This window comes from Bombus vosnesenskii, unplaced genomic scaffold (genome assembly GCF_011952255.1).
Source record: "Bombus vosnesenskii isolate JDL3184/JDL3185 unplaced genomic scaffold, Bvos_JDL3184-5_v1.1 scf7180000016279, whole genome shotgun sequence".
In the NCBI taxonomy this organism is placed as follows: Eukaryota; Metazoa; Arthropoda; class Insecta; order Hymenoptera; family Apidae; genus Bombus; species Bombus vosnesenskii.
In genome coordinates, this window is record NW_022884348.1 from 604,017 (window position 1) to 626,118 (window position 22,102).

Genomic DNA, 22,102 nt, shown 5'->3' on the forward strand with positions numbered 1-22,102 from the left:
TCATTTTATCGTCGCTCTGTTTATTGTTAAAAATATTCGATTTACGGTGGTTCGCTTGAACTTTTTATTATTTATTTTTACAAGGTAAAGATACATTTAATTTAATGCAAGCTGTTATTAATATTCTGCACGATACGTTAACGTTTCATTGAAGTTTTATAGGAAAAGCAATGAACTGTAATTTTAATCACTTGAAATCAATTTAAATTTCTATTTAAATTTCATTACCGATATTAAGTGACGTAATATAGCAAAATGTTATACGCTTTAATAAGTAACAACCCAATATCGTTTTGTAACAAATTATGTATACGCGATACTATATTTCCGACGTTTTAACGTGATCTATTAAAAAGCAGAACATTTTCTGTTTCACTAACGATCAATTATAAAAGGCACAAAAAAAAAAAAAAAAAAAAAATGCTGAGCAATAAAACTGGTCTTTCGTGATATATGCTTTAAAAGCAGAGTTAAACTTCGTTTAAATATATTGATGCAAAAATTATTGGTTTCTAACACGTACGTACGTATAGTAGTAAATTCCAAGCATAATATGTATAATGTAAGTATCAACAACATCGATGAACACGATCAAGGATGATAGCGTGGATCGTCGAATTCATTGTTTGTCCGTAGACATATAGAATTTTCATGAAGGAGCTTTTAAAAGTAATCGCAATCGAATTAGCATAATGCTAATATCTATCTGTAAATCGTCGAGAAACGTCTCTTCCTCCGAGTACATACGTATCGACGAACGTTATAGTTCTATATGAATCTCGGAAAGTTAAGGAGAAGACGGAGCATAACGGTACTGCGTGACAGTGTCTTCTAAATATTCAAGCGGAGCAGGTACCTAAAACTTGGCAGCTTTATCTCGGCATTACTCGAAAATTTATTCATATATAATGAACGGTTGAATAATGTAGGAGGTTAACCCCTTGTTCTGCCTCTACAAAGCCTACACGAGGAAACTGGGAACTTGAATACTGCGAGGAGGAGATGGAAGAGTAAGAAGTAACAAACGCGCTACCAGATTATATTTAACAGGCTGGGTGGGGTCTACAGATTGGGGGAGAAACACATATATTTTCCATGGAATTATATCGGGATACAAGGGAATTAAGTGTACCATATTTGATTATTACCCTTTTAATCTGACTGCGAACCAAACATCTAACCTAAACTGAGATCGAATAATTATACGTAGCTACCCTGCATCGTGTGTTATTGTTATATATATTAGGTCGTCCGAAAAGTTTCTTCCGCGTCGTAAGGGAATAATAGACGCACGACGTTATTCGTTTTATATTATTTCGTCGAATTACGTATGATTCATTTTCTTCTGTCGAGATAAACACCGCGACATTTCACAGACTTGGTTTCGCGTTTGTACAAAGGTGCACTGTTGTAAAAAACACGTTTGAGAAAGAAAGACCCTTCTCGGACAACCTGATACATACGCTACAGACTACAAGCAGACACCTAGCAACCTAACTCGGATATGTTGCAACTCTGTTTAAGAGACAAGTTGAAAATATTAATTTTTGCATTACCGTTAGCTAATTTTTCTTAAAGACGATTGTTCGAACGAAAGAGTAACGAACTTTTAATACCAAAATGCCGATAATTGTAACGGTTATTACGCGTTTATTTTTGAAAATCATACGCGATCAAAGAGGAAAGATCCGTTTCGAGCTTATAGACTATAGACGGACTGTTAAGCGTATAATAGAAGGAAAAAGGGCGGCGAAATAAATCCGTTTCCGATACCCTTTGTAATTTGAGATGATCGGCTTGCTTCGCCCGTATTGGGACTAGAACCGGTCTCTTACATGTGTCACCAAGAAACGGCTGTGATCTGTCACGTGATCCGCTGGGTGAAAAAAGGTTCCGAGAGGACCGGTTCAAATAGATTGTGAAGGAAGAAAGATGAGAGACGATGCTCGCGGGAGAAGAAACTACATACATACGTATATACGTCGATTTTTCGTTTCGATGCATGAACGTATTCTAGTCGAAATTGGTTACTAAAGCTTCCTTATTTTATAAAACGACGGTTCAGATTGGCGTTAACTTTTGTACAAATGGAAAGCCAAACTATTCGACTCGATTTTTCATAAATTTCTCTACTTTACCGTTTAGATACTTCACCGCGAAAAGACGAGAGAAAAATAAAATAAAAATTTAAGAAGATAATTTTTACATCGACATTGTTACTGTTCTCTACTTTTCAATTTTAAAGAGGACCAACGTGGCTTCCAAATGGTCGAACCAAACGCGTGAAAATGTTCGATACGCAGTATGGCAAATTATACCACGAAGCACGGAATTTGTGAAAAAAGGAACGATTGCCGTGAGAAATTTATGATCGATATTTTGTAAAAGTGTATGGAAAAACACGATTACAGAAATGTTCATCCATTAATCCGTTTGATGTTATTGTGCAAGTTGACCGAGAAGATCTGATATTTTTGATGGTAATTTTAGCACAATATTTTGTACAACGCAACATTGCTTAATAACTATAAAATATGCAGACTGCGTTACAGACTTGGCGGCCCATTGTATAACCAGAATAATTATTATTAAAATTTCTTGCATTAAAAATTCTATTACATGCAAAAAGTTATAACTCAAACTACGAGTTATTATTCTACTTTAGATGTAAAAAAATTGCTCTTAATTCTACTCCATGTTTATACGAGTAGGTACTAGCGAACAATTATAAGTCTAGATAATAATATCGTTAGGAATAAATGTACTAATAAAAATTTACCACGGTACAATTTTTTAATTTTAACGAAGCACTTTCATTCATACCGTACCTGCCTATCTAATTGGAAGATGTTGCGTTTTCCGCGCTAATTTTCAGAAAATCAAGAAAATACAAACCTAAATGGATATAACGCGATTTAAAAGAGCGGTACACGCGTGTCGTATAATATATTTAGTAAATATAAAAATTAATAATCACTACGTACAAATATTAATTATTAATTTAATAACTTTCCTTCATATCTAGCGGAACAAATTGAAATTTAGGAAACGTCAATTTTAAACGTTTATCTTCGAAATAAGTGTAACAAATCTATAAATACGTTGATATCTCTTTAAAGAAATATTCAACATAAAATAATTCCTTATTTAAACGACGTTATTTACTTTTGCTTCTAATGCGCTGTGGTAGTTTCGCGTACAGACTCTAAGTAGAAATGACTTGCAACTAATCGGACGGGTCTGCGTTAATATTACGCCTATAGAAATAAACACAACCTATATGGACATACGAATTACAGACATATCAATTTAAAGAAATACATATAATCTGGAAATCTGTGCCGAAAGTAGGTACGCGAAATGTCACATGAGCGGGTCAACCGTGCTCGTCTGATCTCACACGTAAATACGAATAAACCTCGTAAAGATAGTACACACCGGTTTACGATAATAAGTAGAAACGGTCCGTAACCTGTCAGACACATACGCTCTAGCGTATATGGCGTAAGTAGATACGTACGTATGTACGCAAGACTGTCCAAGATGTATAATTTAAAGCGGCTAAATGCTTATTTCAGGATAAGCAAGTAGATAGACGTAGATACATCTTATCGGAAATAAATCGATGATTTATGCGGTAAAAGGAGTACGTTATCGTAGGGTATCGATAACAACGAGATAATAATACGTCCTAAAAGGTTTATATTCCTAATTTTATAAGATTAAATAATTCAAAAAGATCATGTCCGTATCTCGCATAGCTTGTATCGCAAATAATTACGATTATTGGCGACGCTATTACCAAATTTCGGTCGACGAAAATATGTATCACTCTATAGATGTTATTTTCAGGTTGAAATTCGTAGAAATAATTTATCCACCGTGATAAACGCTCATATCGAGCGTCGTAAGAGATCAAGATACATACGAAAGCAACCGTGGAACGACCTAAGCATATTTCAAAGACGGAGAAGGAACGAATAATGGCGCTCATGGGAAGAAGAACAGTACGTGGCTCGCCGCGTACGATATAGTCGGGACATAATGGTTGGGGTAGCGAGGTTGGTGGGGTTAACGCCGGGGTAGAAGGCTACCCCGAAATCGGTACAAAGCTTGCTAATGGACGTCCATTGCTCCCGTCAAAGATACGTCTACTTATCAGCTTAATGCGCACGTACGTAAAATAGTAGAAACGACGAACAGGAAAAAAGGATAGAACGATCCAAGCTGAAATTACGATTCGGTAACGTAACCTCGCGTCACTGGCCACCCGTTAATGGCAAAAAAAAAAAAAAAGAAAAAAAGAAGAAAGAAAAAAAGAAATCTCATTAACGTATCTACAATGGGAAAAAATATTTTTTACACTATGATACGTACAACTCTAGCTGTACCTACTTACGCGTTCGTTCCTAATTCCTAATTCCACGTTAAAAGTAACTTGAGAAACTGCTCGCGCGAGTAAGAAAAACACCAACGACGCGAAAACCCCAAACGTAATTTTCTTTTAACCGACTGAAAAATCTAGCTTCCCGAACGTCGAGAACGGAGAAACAAGCCGCGTGAATTTTCAAAACTCGAACGTGTCTCTGCCGATGCCTTAATCGCCTTTAAATCGAGATATCGAATACGATAGACGCGAGATACGCGGAGAATCGAATGGAAATCGAAGGAAAATCGAAAGTGTACAGCGGGAGAAAAAATGTCCTGTGAAGCTTGATCGCCGGCCGAAGCAAAATGGTTCGTCGAGTAGAAGCGGGAGAAACGGAAAAAGGAGACGAAGGAAGGGGCGAGTTGAGTTGGAAGAAGAGAGAGAGGAACGTCTTACTCTTGCTGGAAATGCACGACGACGAGACGCGACCCGACCGCGATGCAAAGAGAAAAGAGACGGAGAAAGGGAGAACGCAGCTCAGCCCGCGCACGGATGCTGCGTGCTTCTCCATTTTGTCTTAACGTGGTGTATGCGGTTGCTAGGCAACAGCCCTTACGCTCCATTCATATATAATTCAGCAGCCAATGCGGGCCACGCGAGTCCGCACCCTCGTTCAGTCATTCGGCTCCGCTTCGCTCTGTGAAACGCTAAAACAGTGGCTCCAGCTCCGCGGTTATGGTTATACAGCGCACGCACCTTCGCGTGCACGCATATTCCTTCTTCTTCCTCTGCTTGCCCCTCTTTTCCCTTCTCTTCCCTTCCTTTTTATCCAGCCGCCCCCGTTTATTTTACCCTTAACTTACCCTTATACTCTCTGCACTCCCTCTCCTACCGCATGCCCTCTATCGCCACGAGCGTTCACGGTCTTGCTTTATGCACTTTTCTACGGTTTACAATCTTAGACAATATGTACGTCGTTTCGCCCTTTTCGCCTTTTTCGCCCTTCTTACCCCGCATATCGCGCACGGTACGTCGTCTTGCGTGTTTTTTAACGCGGCCGAATATAGATATTTGTAGGTCACTTTTGCTAGCTATATCTCCTATCTTGTATCTTCGATCTTTAAGTCTTTATATCGTTTGCGTGCGTTAGAAGGAGGTTTATACATCGGCTAAGCTATTAGCCGTTGTGTCAGATAACCTTGTTTTAGAAAGGAAAGGAAAAGTTTGTTTCTTTTAACCCTTTTGAAGTTAACGGAACGATACGTCTCGGGGTAGTTTTTAGAAAGACTACCACTTGCTCGTTGTAAGCTATAATTTGCCGATACCACTGAAATCTATCGATCTGAATCTCCTGTACTACCAACAAATCATTAAGTACTACCAAATCGTTCGCGTATATCTCTAAATCGTACAGCTTTTATCGCTCGAAATAACGAAAACTCACAAGTTTACTTACAAGTCGAACGTTCCATCTGAAAATAATTCCAATTCTTTAACCCTCGTCTAACGTTAGGAGATTGGAACAGTGATACTCGGCCAACGTTACTTATCAGGTAACGCGGTCAAGACCACGTTCGCTTTTCGCGAAAAACTCGTTGGAATTGGTCGCTTATTATTGGCTTATCGCTCGTTAGCTAGTTGTCTTCTTTCGTTATCGGCAAGAAACCGATTGGCAAGAATCGCGCTCGATTGCCGGCGCCGAGCGTAGAGGATCGCATCGGAAATGTAAAGGATAACTCTGTGCCGAATTTGGTGACTCGTGACAGAAAGGGTGGACAAGCGGGAGGGCTCGATGCCGATGAAACCGGTTCGATGCGTGCGTCGAAAAAGACTTTAATCCGAGCGTCAACAGAGGTATTACCGCGCATCGGTGGCTCGACTCTTCTCATCCCTTCATATTCCCACCTCAACTCCCTTTAACCCCGACCATTGGCCACGGTATGGAGGCTAGCGAGCGAAGCGAGGAGTTGCCGTCCCCAGCTCACTCGCCTCATGCCATATTCATGGTTCATTATCATAGCGAATCATGGCCCATCAGCTTTTGATTGTCCGCCAGCGTTGTTAGTCCTAACTAATGCGACTGCAGTGACCACGATACCGAGGACGTCCGGAATGTTGTATCAGAGGATAAGCGTCGTCCTTCTCTAGCGATTATTACTTCTTTCCCGTGGACTTGCTCTTTCTTTTTAATCACACAGCCTGTAACGTGTATCTTTGTCTCTCTTTCTTTCTTTTTTCCCTTCTTTTCTTCTTTTCCCCGTTTCTTTTCTTCTCGTTTTTTTTTTGCGCTGGCGAGAAAAACTTTCTCACGTCCAATTTCGTCGAGTAAATCGTTTTGTTTCCTCCGAAGGATGTCGACGCGAGAGAAAAGCGACCGATATTGCTCGCAGGTAGCGAGAAACGACGATTAACCGTGCGTGGTCGTGCCTTTCGACGTATTTCACGCATTTCGCGAAACAACGTATACAGCTACGCGTGTACGACGCAAGTCGTTTTATCCTATCGACATGCGCGACACCGATAACATTAAAATTGTACGAAATTCCTATAATTTTAAATATACGAGTATCGATATATTTATGTACGTAAAGAAATCTACAACGTTGAATTCTTTTAAATATTTTCTAATACTCGCAGTAAGCTATATTTCCGCTACAATATGTACATGTATTACTCCCTTAATACGAAAGATCGCGTTTAAGTATTACTAGAAAATACATCCTTGCCACGGTACGGGAACAGCTCGCAATTTTAGTAATTCGCTTACAGGACGAAGTAACTCGGTTTCTACCTAATAACGAGAATCATTTACATCGTATATTCTTCTGATATCGTCGGAATACGGATCGCGTGGCTTCGGAAGCAGGATCTTCTTCAATATGTAACATGTTTCTTTAGTAGGTACAATGTTCGATAAAAGGATGCTGCCATAAAATCAAACAGAAAATTTTCTTTACTTCTATACATTATGCTGTCGTATGTATGTACATACGTTGTTCCGTCGATTCTGATTTCCTCCATTCTCTTTGGCTACGACCCCGCGTGTCTCGCCATACGCTTTAAAAACTACGCCATATTTTCGTTGACATTTTGCAAAATTATTCCCAGTATGACTCAAATTTCCAACGGATTAAATGAAATTTCAATTAATATCGTAAATTTAGATTCGAATAAATCGATTAAATTAACAGGTGCAAATGCGCGATAAATTATTATCGCAACTATTTTCCGCGAAATAAGAAGGATTAATCGCATAGTCCAACTATAACAGTACGTGATCCATCGCTGTGCATAGAGCAGCAAAATTATGCCTATAAATCTACGACACGGGATTCGGTCATTAGGTAAGCGAAAATATGTTGGTTCTCGGTTAATAAAATGCCTTTTGGAAAATGTATAATAGTAAACGGTAGAGAATGTCGATGATATATCGGACGTGATGTACCGTGCGAAGTCGCCTGGTTGGACGATCTAACTAAGTTGGCACCTCGGACGGACGCCAAACGACCTTTTCCTCTCTGTCTCCCATCACTGCACCTTGACTCCTGCTCGACCACAGTTTCGCATTAAGTATTCACGTTGAACCCAATTTGCGTGCAAGGAGCGTTCTAGGAAACTGAGACCGCGCTACCATTTCGAATTCGACGAATTCCGAAGAAGAGCAGCTCCGAAAGCCTTTTCGGAAACCATCTGCCGTTTGTTACCGAACACGGACAAAAGCTGTTGGAAAATTCTGCATCGAGTATCGATTCCACCTCGGACAAAGAATAAAATAAAATACCATCTTAAATCATTCCTAAACTTCCTTCGTATTACCTGCATCCAAGTGTACCTGTGGTCTATCGTCTTTTACGCTCATTTCCAACATAAAGTAACTGTTGGTTTAATTATCTCGCGAATCGGATCTATACGATAGAATCCATGGAAAATGGTAGAGAAAGAACGAATTCCGTGCCTGTGACGTAAAATGTTATATATATATATATGTATCTGTACGAAGAACGAATGGTATTATTCGAAATAAATAAAGGCAAAATTTCGAAATTGGACGACGATAGTTGCTTTCGTGGTATGAATTCCTGAAATTTTACGTAATACGTAGCATTTTGCGTAACGGCTGATCGAACATTTTTCGCCATCTAAAATAATATCCAGCTGCAAATTTTAGTCGGATTCCTGATGCGAGAGGGTTTGAGAGCAGGGATTTTCCTCGTTCATCCCACTCGAATCTGTACTCGAGGAACATCCCTAATGGGAACAGGCAATGGGTTGGGATGGGTTGACAATCCTCTAATTACTTTAAAGTAGTTTTCGATTCTCCAAGCACCGTCACGGTTATCGAGGGTTGCGAGCCAGCAATTTCAGTGTCCTTTAAACGAAGTCTTACTCGTGCATCTCCATACCTTAAGCCGTATTTTAGTTACGAAATAGGCGCTGTAAATTTTACTTTTTCTCCAGCTTCGACGCCATAAAATTATATAATAAATAATAATTATACAATAAAATCGCCTTTATTATTTTATCGTTTTTATCGTATTTGGAAACATTAAAATTAATTCTTACGACGTTCGAAATTGGTATAATTTTCTACTAGTCGATTTAAAAGAAAAAGCAAGAAATTATATAAAATATAATACGTTCGTTCTTACGGGAGATAAAAAAATACGTTCGTTAGTGAAATTGAAACGTGTTCTTGGTTAAACGAATTTTATCGATCCGCGTGTTTCTTTAAATTTTAATTTAGCTTTCGAAACTCGTCGATTCGTTAACGTCGATAGACGAAACGGAAAAGAAATCATCCTTTGTCGAATTATCGACGTAGCAGCAGCTCGACTTTCGAGATGCGGTTACCGTGTAAATTTACGTTCAACGGGAGCATAAAGGTGTGACAAGAAATGAGTTCCGAGACCTTGACTTAAATGGAGGCGAGCGTACGGGTAGTTGCTGCTACTCGTTGATTATTTATTCAAAGGGTATTACGGGCTCCACTAATTATAATTTATATCGTGACAGTAACAACATCGCATCGACCATACAGCTTCGGATGTGGCACCATATACGCGAAAGTGCTAAGAAAACTTTACAAACACCGTGCATGGTAGTTGAACCCTCCGTTTATAAATATCTGCTGGCGCTTTACAAATGCGTTTCGCGCGTTAGATTAAAGCAAAGCGATTCTTGTATCTACGCGTATACGCGTAATAACGTAAAAATTCGATCGATCTGCAAATTCTATGGAAACTCGAGCATCGTACTCGAACACACACCCTTTAACCCTGTCTCGTTGAGACTTAGCATTTAACCATCGATCGAACGTTGTATCCGGAACGCGATACAGGATATTCGAAAAGAAACGAGAAATCGAACGAATTCGCCTTTGGGTGGAAACACGAAAATCAGTCTCGGCGTGTAGCTTGATTTCGATCGAGCCCCACATAGGTAGACACAGAGAATGTGACAGACACGAGAGCCAGGAGCATGTACAGCCAATCAGCGGTTTTTCCTAGACTGGCTGTCATTCAGTCAGCCAAGTGGAAGGACAGGAACGGCTTGTGGTTCGGCTTTGGCATTATTCATTATGCAGCTCACAACACGCCGTCACCTGCCACCGCAGTCCTGCATATACAGTCAGCCTGCCATTGACCACACACGTGTACCTACGTCTACGTACGTGTGTCCGCTATATTAGCTACGCCTAGGAAGAATTTCCTTTTTTTTTTTTTTTCGATCACCGCTTTCGTTCCAGTTCCGGCGATTCATCGCGAAAATTCGTTTTCCTGAGAATTTCGGTCAAACGTCGGGGAAACGAGTTGCATCGTCCGTCTATAAACCGGATTCTCTCTCGTTAGTTTCCGGACAAGACTAAAGATATCGCGGCTTCTGAAGATACACTGCTTTCAGAGATATTACAGCTTTGGATAGTTGGGCTTTTCGAAGAATTCTTCGTAAGAGATGGGACAGATTTATCTATATCGTAGTGATCTTTGTTGGCAGTTGGAAACATGACACACAGAGAAACATGTTGGGTGATTCGTACGAATCTTTAAAACAAACACCTGTTTACTATGTGCGATAGAAACGAAGGTACGACTACAGTACCTACGAAACGACTGATGGAATTTTATAGAATTTTATAGTGTAGATGGAATTTTCAACGCATAGAATGTTATTCGTAGACGAACGTTAAATACAAAGTTTTTCTCCCTAAAAGTCGGTTTTGTCCAAAGTACATATATTTCGTATACGTAGAAACGATCGAATGACAGCTGTCACTGTGTTTATCTTATGCGCGAAGGTGTGATGTACGAAGGGTGAGTATTTTTAAGGGTGACCAGAGTGTAACAAGAAAAAACTTTTAAGCCCTAGGGTTCTCTACGAATTGGAAACGCACGCATGGAATCTCAAACAAAAACGGATAAAAGATGTGTAATAGCAAAATATGGAAAAGGGACTGTTACGTTTCGATCGTCGTATTCTTCTTCGACTTACTCGTGGTTGCTCATGGTATCGCGATAACGCGTCCCGGCAAGTTAAAGCTAACCAAACGACGATCTTTCGCGAATCTTAAGATTCGATAAGATAGAAAACAGGTTCCAGACTCCAACGAGATATAACAAACTCGGTTACGAAATATTTGTGGCACCTTGCGGAAGCCAGAGAGCCCAGCGTTCCGCCGATTCTTCGATTAGCAGCTCGTCTATGGGATTATAGTTTTACGCGTTCCGGCTAAAATTGACTAAATCAGAATTTTCTATAAGCTGATTGACGTATGAAAGAATGGTAAGCCATGGAACGGATAGGTGGTCCGGGGGGAGGATGGATAATAGGCAGAAGCAGCAGTCGGATTGGTAGCGCGTAGCTTCCGCCACTGACAGCGGCTCCCCGTTCCCGATTCCAGTGGCAATATGTTTATACTAGACTGATAATGAATTCATGCTGTGCACGGGGCAAGCTACTTGTGAACAGGTTGCAGCAGCATTACAGATCGGATCGCGCAGATGCTCTTTTGTCGGCAGATGAGTGAGAGCCCAGGGGATGGCGGTGGATGATACGAGATCTGTCGGGGTCGAGGCAAGAATCGAGGGAATCGAACGTTTGCGAAGGTGTATGCTGTCCGTGTGACTGGATTCGGTCGAACGTGGAGGCGCGTGGAGGCGCGTGGAGGCGCGTGTAGACGCAACCGGCAGATCCCACGGGTCACAACGGGCAACCATTCTTCGGGCTTAATGACAATTCTGACTATTCTATACCGCTCAAACGCTCGTTTGCGCTTGTTTGTATGTATTATGATCATTTGTAGTTAAGTCGTCGTACTCGAACTCTAATCCGATCACGGGGATCGATTCTTCGCGATCTGTCCCGTACGAAGCCAAACAACGTGGAATAATTTCTCGGATCCAATGTACTCGTTTAAAACGTTTCGTTTAACGATATACGCGTGTATCTCCGCGTTGATATTTTCTCCGAAATATACAAAAATGTAGCATTTAAGAATGGCGGTAGATACGCACGTATACGTTTAGGGCGATATCGTTAATAGCAAGAGAAACGTTATGAATTATACACCGCGTGTGTTGGGATCCGGTCGAACAACAAACACGGGTGGATACGAGACGATGACCTTATCGAGAAATAAGAAGAAAATTATATAGGATACAATTTTTTCACACGATGTTTGATCATCGATACGCGTGATAGATTCGTAAAATTTTTTTTAAAACGTTTTTACAGCTGTTCCGAGACTCTGGCGAGCCACCGTACGTGCGTAGGTCGTCTTGTCAAAAGAAACGATATTCCTTGCGTGAAAAGAAAATAAAATTGTTTGGATTGTTTTTCGCGGTGCGAGATCGGTCAACGAACGTCGGACGAGCGATTGGGACACGTACAGCGGCCACGATTGGAAGTATGCGTATGAATTGCGTGGAGTACGTATTGATTATTGTTTTAAAAATACGCAGTCTATGGCAAGTTCTGTTGAAAATATTTATCAGTGACGAGTACAAAATCATTATTTGAAGAGATGGTTTCATATACGTGAAAGATACGATCGAACACGATCACTGATACTATAGTTTTGCCATAATACTAGATAATACCGCTAGATCGTGTAATTTTTACTAAACTATTACAAGCCGTGTTTTCAAATTTACAGAAATAGGCCTGGATGACAAGATGGTAATGAAATATTTATAAATATATACATATATATATTAATACATATTTTATTTCCGCGTAATACTTAATATGTTATAAAGGCGAAAAGTGATCAGAGATACGTAGACACATAAGTTGGAACTGTATGACTTAAACTTACTATTCCTACATGTACTAACGTGCATTTTACGCAATTAGCATTTCGTATACGTATAAAATATCGTGAAAAGAATTTTTATTGCAAATTCCTTTCGAGTAAATTTATAAGTTATTGTTCTTAAAGTTAAAATACTAATAATAGTATTAAAAATATGAATATCAATTATATACTATATATTAAACTGTCGATTAAGTTGAAATCAACTAAGTAGAAAAGACATGCAAATCGGATGAAATAATATTTGTATTCTTAGCAATATTTTATATATATATATGTGTGTGTGTGTGCGTCCGAAAATGAATACATCAATAGGAAATGTTTTTAAATTCGGCATCTTATATAATACATATTATGAAAGCATGTTATTATTATATTTTTTCTGATTAAAAAAATTCTATATCTTAGATATAAGAATGTTATAACAATCGAGCACTAATTTTTATAGCGATTTAAGAATTATGCGTGCAACGAATATACGAAACTAAACTAGAATATAATGTATGTATCTATGTACATATTGCGATCGGTTGGAGAAATTAAAAAAAGGGTCATACGATCGATAAATTTTTTTGTCATCGATGGTTGATTAAAATCATTTCGTTAAATATCGGCAAAGATAACTTACCATAAATAATTATATCGTGCGTCGGTAAAAGGTAAAATGGCGTTGACTATAATCATCGGCTAAGATAATAGTTGCAAATTACCATCGGTTGTACATAATACATTCGGCAATTGTAGTTTTGACTTGAGTCAAGATATAAAATGTGTGATGAACAAGTTCTCAAAAATTAATCGAATACGTATCTAAAATTTAAAGTTCGCGTTCGTGATACATACGCGTGATAAAACAAACAAAATTGAATTTGTTTCGAAAGATTATTCATTGAATATAAGACAACTTGTTTCTTAACGAGCTTAGATTGAAAATACTTAATATTATAGGTACATATTGTTATCAGTTTGCTATGTTATGTCATTAGTTTACGATAGTTCGCGAAGGAAGTTCTATTTTTCATATTTCTATCTTTCATATTAATATATATCTTTCATATATATTAAGTGTTACTTCGCGTCGCAATTATATCTTTGTTATAACATCACCAACGTTTAATTAACATTAAGCGTTTCGACGTATAGTTTATGTAACTCTTCTTTCGATAGATAATCCCATTTGTGGTTAACTTCCTCGTCCGATGGAAGCAAGTCATTTACGATATTTAAATATTTTTCAATTGGACAAATTTCGTCGCATTCTGAAATTTTATAAACTTTCAATTCGTTCGTAACTCCGTTCCAGAATAGCATCTAAAAGAAAAAAATAATACACATAATTGAATAATAATAAATTAAAATACGAATTAATCTTTGTTCCATCCAAACAAACGAACACATTCTCTAATATGCGTGCAACAATCAACTAAATTATGAATAAAATAGTTTTTGCTACCTCGTGTTTTCTTGCCAACCATAATTACCCGATTAATTACGTTCCATAACTTTTAATTACTAAGAATTAATATCCTTTCATCTTCGTACGAATATATATTAATCGGCAACTTTATCGATTTTATCGTTCACTAAGTTAATGCATTGGTATTACTATACTTCATATTAATTTTGTCTTAGCCCGTCGAATAAATTAATTCGATTATATACATAGTACATTGATAAATTATCAAACGTAATTACCCTGATGTAGACCTTGTTATTTAGATCCTTCAGTTTCTCAAATATAATCGCAGATCCATAAGGCGGTATCTCAGGCTCGGTTAAGTTGAGCGCTCTCACAACAGCAGCGACATTTACTTCATGTCCGCTATACAAGTAAATCTTTCTTGGTCTATCGCGTTTCTCGTTTATTCGAATATTGTCAATGAATCTTTTGATAATCACACCGCCGTTCAATCGTTTCAAAAGCGGCGTGTAGGAACGTATTTCGTATTCTATCTTCACGATATCTTGTAGCTTTTTGGAAACTTCTTCGGTATACCATTCTGGCAATAAATGATTCATGGTTTGCTGCAAAATTATTTTAATATACATACATCCTGCCCGATTTTTTCAAATCTAAATTATTAAAATTTATCAACTGTATTATACGTTTCTTTGATTCAATTATTAGAACAAAATTCTCCAGTTTTATATCATTTTCGCTATAATCGTTACCAGGTATTACTCAAAAGGTAATAATTTTACAATCTCAGATTATAATAAATAATTGCTCGTACCTTTGCTACAAGTTGGTTGTATAGTTCATATGCCATATACGTTGTCGTTATATTCAGACCAGTCTTTTCGCTAAGCAGCTTGAATAGATCTCTATAGGATAGTAGTCTTCGAAGAATCTCTTCCGTATTTCTAACTTCGTCTACAGTTTTCATATATCTGTAAATAAAACATTTTGACTCTAATATTTTCATTTGCATTCTCTATATGTTTCTCTATTGTTCTTTCTGAATTTCCGTCTCTTTCGTCGATGTATGATAAAACAACAGGAAAATGTCTTAAACGCTTACAATGGGGAAAGATCGGGTTTCAGAATATTATCGATTTTCTCTGGCATATAATAAATCGGTATAGGCATCCACGATAAATTTTGATTCCACGTTTGCAGTGGAGTTGGATGATAGAGTCCAGCTAACACCAATTGAAGGGACATTTTCGTTCGGTCGTGATCCGTACTGTACGCATAAACGTCGCTGGGATGATAGACATCTCCCAAAAATTTACCATAACGTTCTTTTAACATCGTTCCGATCCGATACTCTCTCATCTTTCCTTCCTGAAAACAGTTTATTTATTATAACAATAACATTTTTATTTTATCGTGTAACGTTCGCAATTACCGCTTACGTTCGTCAGTTGAGCAAGTCCCCACGGTTCATAAATTGATATGTTATGATAATCGACTGGCGATATTTCTTTTTCACGCGGTGTCCTATCTCCATGTCTAAATAACTGGGGAAATTCCAAGAATTATGAATAATATATATCGAGATATTTTCTTAATTTTTCTTAATAATTCTTGATTTTAGTACCAATTGTATTATTAACTATTCGCTGTTGTTATTGAATATTACATTTTCATGGTTAATATGATAACTTAAAACATAACTCGTTATCGAATGACTATTGATAAATTGTAATTACAAAGTAAACAGCTTTAAAATATATAAATCTTAAAATGTAGTTTAAGGAAATCTCACCTTAATTAACAATCCGAAGAATTATTAGGACAATAAACAATTAAAGATGGATAAAGTGAAATCAAATAAACGATTAATACTTACTACTTGAACCAATTCCAGGCTAAAGTCCCCATCTGTTACTTGACAAAATGAACCTACCAGAAGAATAATTACCGTTAGAACTAATTTTATTCGAGACATAGGCGGGGAAAAGAATAAGTCTGTAAGATAGAAGCTTTAAAATAACTGTGTGCTTGAACCGTTTGGCCGTAGAATCGTAACTGTATACGCTATTTTAAACTGAAGTGACACTGGACTAGCATATACTCGTGACCTTTAGCATCTCGGTTCCTTTGCACGCACTGCTATTTCAACTTGTACCGCAAGTTGAACTTGCTGAATTATAACAAAATACATATATAAAAAGGTCGAAATTAACAAACAATTATTTAACATTTTTTAAATTTACAATTAATATATCATGTCCGATCATTTCTTGAAGTAGCATTTAAACTTATGGAATATCATATTTGCATCTGTTGATATTTGTAAAGTAGTAAGAAAGTTTGTCTATTACAAAAAAAGTTTAATTCTTTTTTAAACTGCAAACATAGTAAAAAATACATGAATGATATTATATATTTGGATAAAGATACGTCTTTTATTGCTTCGGCGGTTTTGAAATAAATTCATAAAATTCTCTTTTCAAATTTTAATTAAATAGTTTCAGACGCGAATCACAAGGAAAACAAAGGAAAAATAAGCAAATAAAGAGTACACGAATGACGAAATCAATTCAGAATTTAGACATTCGAATAAAGATAATGTTTTTATCTATCTTAACGTCAATAAATAAGATCAGGTATCGTTATCATGTATGGATCTAGAATAAATAAATTCTTAAAAGTTTTTCTCAAATTTTTCAAGTAGTTTTAAATATACATACACTGTGGAAAAAAATGGGTAAACAAGAGTGATAGTTGCGAAATGTACAATATACAGTGTAGTCGTTAGATTATATCCTTTGTAAATTTCCTTCTAAGAAAATTGACAAATTTCTAAGAAGCTTGTAACCTCTTCATAAAGATAAAAGCTAAAATGAAAATCAGTTATTTTATATTTCGAATATAATATTTTTGTGTTTCGAAGATATCGTAATGTTTGTATTAATTTGCGGCAGTAGGAATCGAGCTACGTTTGATAGCACTATACACGTATCCTGACGCGACCTAGAGTTTCTACCAGTCAACATTATGTAATCAAATGTTAAAATTATATAATCAAATGTTGAGCTATATATAAGGCAAAATAGATTATAATACAGCACTGTAAGTATTTTAATGACGTATTTATGTTTTACGTACTCATATTAAAGTTCGAACTTTGCTCTTGAAGACACAACGCACTTAGATACCGTTAGTAGATAGATACAGTTAAAACTGATTGCCAATTATCTTGGAATTACGTTGTCACGAGTAATAATCCGTTAAACTACTAGCATAATCTATGGCCCCACTTTGTTAAATACCTACGCGATCGACAGCTGATAGAAATAAAAATATAAGTCTCCGCGGAAGGTTACGGTTGTTTGACTACAGACCAAATATTAAATATATCATAATATCATAATATAAAATATATGAAAATAAAGATATATAATACTTTTACGTGATATGATCTTCGTGAATGTTACAAATATTTCAGATTTTATTGAAATCTAATCTGGCGCGTTTTCATCCAGACAGTACTCGTAAAAGCGCCATCTTTCAATGTTAAACTAAATTACTCTCGGTTAAAGTTCACATATTTTTTCCGGTTGCAGATACATATTGACAAAGTATACAGAACGTTTCCAACGATTAATAATTTTTGGTAACTAAAAGGTATGTGTATAGATACCTATTATTCATTAAATATCGTTTATATAAATTTTATTGCTTTATATATCTATATATAATAAATTTATTAATTTAAATACATATAATAATGTAGGCATATGTATCTGCAATGTCACATTTATCTTTTTTAAACCAATTTTCTATGTATAAATCGTCAAAATTTGTTTAATCTGGTATTTAATTTTTTATATTCTTCTTTATCTTATATATTTCTGCTTTTATTTTAATTTTTTATATCATCTCTGAATCAAGTGAGAATGAAATGATAAAAATGAGAAATATTTAGGTTTTGAATTAAACATATCGTTACAAGGACATAAGAGATGATATATAACTTACAAATAAAAAGGCAGAATAATATAATAATACAAATAATGTAACATATAAAATTATATGTTATAGAACAATCTATTTTCGCGCGCTTTGTTAAAATTGAATAGAACGTAGAGACACCACCTGTCGACAGTAACATGTACGCAGTATTTGTAATTTGATAGCGTCGATTGAAATTTTGAATAGTGCGCGTAATTTTTCGTCTCGAACAAAAAGTTAAATATCTATGTTATTTTTATAATTAAAACAACTGCTTTTGCACATAGTTTACAAAAGTTGTGTATTCTAACGTGGGATATCAAATACATATGGATATTAGATGCTTGTACGGGAAGGAAATGAAAAATTCGAGTTGGCGATTAAGGTACGAGTTTTACATGTATAATTCAGCTTAGCCTTTAATTTGTAACGCTTTTATTTAATTAAAACCGATGTTATTCCAAGCCTGTTACAATTAAAAATACTATTTTAAGGTTGAAATTCTGTTTAAAAGTTTTACACAGCTCGAGTCATTATATCGTTGTATTAAATTTAAGAAAAGACAGCGGAAGATAGAAAAATTTCCAAATTCCTGGTTTAAGAATCTATCGTGGTTTTATGATTAACGGAAATTCAGATAATTCTTTGTAGTGTATAATCTTTAGTCTTGACGTGTCTAATTTTAAAAGTTAATCTTACATGTATTCAACATTTACTACCTATAATCTTTTCTGGAGAAATATATAAATATTTTTATGTATTAAGTGGAAATTTTCAATTATTTTTCTACTAAAATTTATGAATAATTCAAACGAAGAGTATAATTTTATTTCTTTCTTTAATATCAAGTTAAATAAAATATATTTCATTTTTTGGAGAAACTAATATAAGTTTACATATTTACATTTCCGTTGTAAGAATTAAAATATTTGTTAGTAATGAAATATGTGCATATTGTGCATGTAAATGAAATTATATTAAATTTTATACTTACGCTTCCACATGTAGTATATTGTAATTGTGGCGCTTGTAAGTGGGTATTGAATTGCTCTATACGTACACAATAACATGACTTACGTATTAAAAGTTGGAATAAATTTAAATATTAACGTGATATTTTGTTTGTAATATACGAGTAACAGAGAAGAAGATTAGATTTGTTTAACTAATTTCATTGAAAATATCATTCATATATTTTAACCACTAAATCTGAAGTACAATTTTCTAACCTCTATTATCGCGTTACTTATTAGTTAAGTATATGATCATTGAAGATTCATTTTTTCTTTCTGGCGTAACAATAGGATATGTTTGTACAAACAATGTCTACAAACATAAGAAAAAACGTGTGTCATTTGTAACATAATTGGAACAAATTATACATGAGAATGTGATTTGTGAATAATTTTTATGATTGGATGATAATCACAAAATTATAAAAAAATGTCTGTGAAAAGAAAGCCAGAAACACAAGTGCCAGCCGAAGAAAGTGATTTATTATCGATTAGACCGCTTGGAGCTGGCCAAGAAGTCGGAAGATCGTGTATCATGTTGGAATTTAAAGGCAAAAAGATTATGTTAGATTGTGGTATACATCCTGGCTTATCTGGTATGGATGCATTACCATTTGTGGACTTGGTAGAAGCAGATGAGATTGATTTACTGCTAATTTCTCATTTTCATTTGGACCATTGTGGAGCCTTACCATGGTTTTTACAAAAAACCAGTTTTAAAGGACGATGTTTTATGACACACGCCACTAAAGCCATATATCGTTGGCTCTTGTCTGACTATATCAAAGTTAGTAACATTGCGACAGAGCAAATGTTATACACTGAATCTGACCTAGAAACTAGTATGGACAAAATAGAAACTATCAATTTCCACGAAGAAAAAGATGTGTTTGGAATCAAATTTTGGGCCTATAATGCCGGCCATGTATTAGGTGCTGCTATGTTTATGATTGAAATAGCAGGTGTTAAAATTTTATATACTGGGGATTTTAGTCGGCAAGAAGATAGACATTTGATGGCAGCTGAAATTCCAAATATTCATCCAGATGTTTTAATTACTGAATCTACTTATGGTACACATATACATGAAAAAAGGGAAGATCGTGAAGGAAGATTTACAAATTTAGTTCATGAAATTGTTAATAGAGGGGGAAGATGTTTAATACCAGTGTTTGCATTAGGTAGAGCACAGGAACTTCTCCTTATTTTGGATGAATATTGGAGTCAACATCCTGAACTTCATGAAATTCCCATTTATTATGCTTCTTCTTTAGCAAAGAAGTGTATGGCTGTTTATCAAACTTATGTAAATGCAATGAACGACAAAATTAGACGGCAAATAGCTATTAACAATCCTTTTGTATTTAAACATATCTCCAATTTAAAAGGAATTGATCATTTTGAAGATATTGGACCGTGTGTAGTAATGGCTTCTCCTGGTATGATGCAAAGTGGGCTATCAAGGGAATTATTTGAATCTTGGTGTACAGATGCAAAAAATGGAGTTATAATTGCTGGTTACTGTGTAGAGGGAACATTGGCAAAAACTATTTTATCAGAACCTGAAGAGATTACAACCATGTCTGGACAAAAGTTACCATTAAAAATGTCTGTTGACTATATATCATTTTCAGCACATACAGATTATCAACAAACTTCAGAATTCATACGTATTTTAAAACCACCTCATGTTGTACTTGTGCATGGGGAACAAAATGAAATGGGTAGATTAAAAGCAGCATTGCAAAGAGAATACGAAGATGATCCTAATACAACAATGGAAATACATAATCCAAGAAATACTGTTGCTGTAGAATTATACTTTAGGGGGGAAAAAACTGCCAAAGTAATGGGCACATTAGCAATGGAAACACCAAAACCAGGACAAACATTATCTGGGGTTTTAGTGAAAAGAAATTTCAATTATCATATGCTAGCACCTTGCGACTTATCAAAATATACGGATATGAGTATGAGTCAAGTTATTCAAAGACAGAGCATTTATTTTTCAGCATCATTACCAGTATTAAAACATCTTCTAACTCAAATTGCTGGAAGCTTGGAAGTTGTAGATGATAAAAAATTACGTGTTTTTAAAAATATTGATGTCACAATTGATGGAAAAATTGTTACTATGGAGTGGATCGCAACACCTGTAAATGATATGTACGCAGATTCTGTTTTGACTGCAATATTACAAGCTGAGATGATGGAACAGCCACCCAAAGTATTACCAGCACCTACAAAAATGGATCGAATGCATTTTAAAGAATGTTTGATAGAAATGTTACAAGAAATGTTTGGGGAGGACTCTGTTCCTAAGATTTTTAAAGGAGAAAAGCTGTATGTAACAGTTGATGGGAAAAAAGCACATATAGATTTATTAAATTTAGAAGTCACCAGTAAAGAAGATGAAACATTTCAACAAATAGTACAAACAGCAGTAACAAAGTTACACCAATCTCTTGCTCCTCCTTGTGATACAATTTAAGAAATATTTTTTTTAAGTTGCATATAGGATATAATGCTTGCAAGATTACTATTATGTATATTAATAGAAAATGTTAAACAACAAAGACTTTTATTTCTTATACAATTCAATGGTATTATACAACACAATCACTTATACAGTTTTACAAAAATAATAATATTAATAAGTAAAAGTATAACAATTACTGTTCGAATTCTTTTTGTATAAATTTGAATCTTAAACTTTGTATCATATAAATTTTGATACTTTATATAATATAATTCAAATAGTAAAAATTGTTTGAAAATTCATGTTCACTAAATATTAACTTATTATTTAAATCTCGGTTTAATCTTCTGAAATATGCAATTATTTATATCATTTAAATATACAATTCATTGTTTCATATTACGATATAAAAAAAAAATGATAAAAAACAGAATAAATATGTACATACAATTCACCTTACTATAAATCTATGCAAAAATGCACAATATTATAAGTCACAGAAAAAAATTGAAACATTGACTACCTT

The 22,102-nt window shown here is 35.5% G+C and overlaps 2 protein-coding genes across 3 annotated transcripts; one reads left to right on the plus strand and one right to left on the minus strand.

Moving 5' to 3' along the window:
* Nucleotides 1–13,032: 13,032 nt before the first annotated feature.
* On the minus strand, nucleotides 13,033–17,437 carry LOC117242856 (venom acid phosphatase Acph-1-like). Of its 2 annotated transcripts, XM_033509853.1 has the most exons (7): nucleotides 17,239–17,437; nucleotides 15,977–16,029; nucleotides 15,540–15,644; nucleotides 15,203–15,468; nucleotides 14,915–15,071; nucleotides 14,376–14,705; nucleotides 13,033–13,991 (listed from the first exon to the last, which is right to left on the minus strand). In XM_033509853.1, exons 1-7 carry the CDS (start codon nucleotides 17,240–17,242, stop codon nucleotides 13,794–13,796), a joined length of 1,113 nt encoding a protein of 370 aa, XP_033365744.1. In that variant the 5' UTR covers nucleotides 17,243–17,437; the 3' UTR covers nucleotides 13,033–13,793. The 2 variants fall into 2 exon arrangements, with proteins under 2 accessions (XP_033365744.1, XP_033365743.1); XM_033509852.1 differs by lacking the exon at nucleotides 17,239–17,437 and having other exon boundaries at nucleotides 15,977–16,194.
* A 1,675-nt stretch (nucleotides 17,438–19,112) lies between these two features.
* LOC117242799 (cleavage and polyadenylation specificity factor 73) lies at nucleotides 19,113–22,083 on the plus strand. The gene has a single exon (XM_033509735.1). The coding sequence runs from the start codon at nucleotides 19,528–19,530 to the stop codon at nucleotides 21,586–21,588; it is 2,061 nt and encodes a 686-aa protein (XP_033365626.1). The 5' UTR covers nucleotides 19,113–19,527; the 3' UTR covers nucleotides 21,589–22,083.
* Nucleotides 22,084–22,102: the final 19 nt, after the last annotated feature.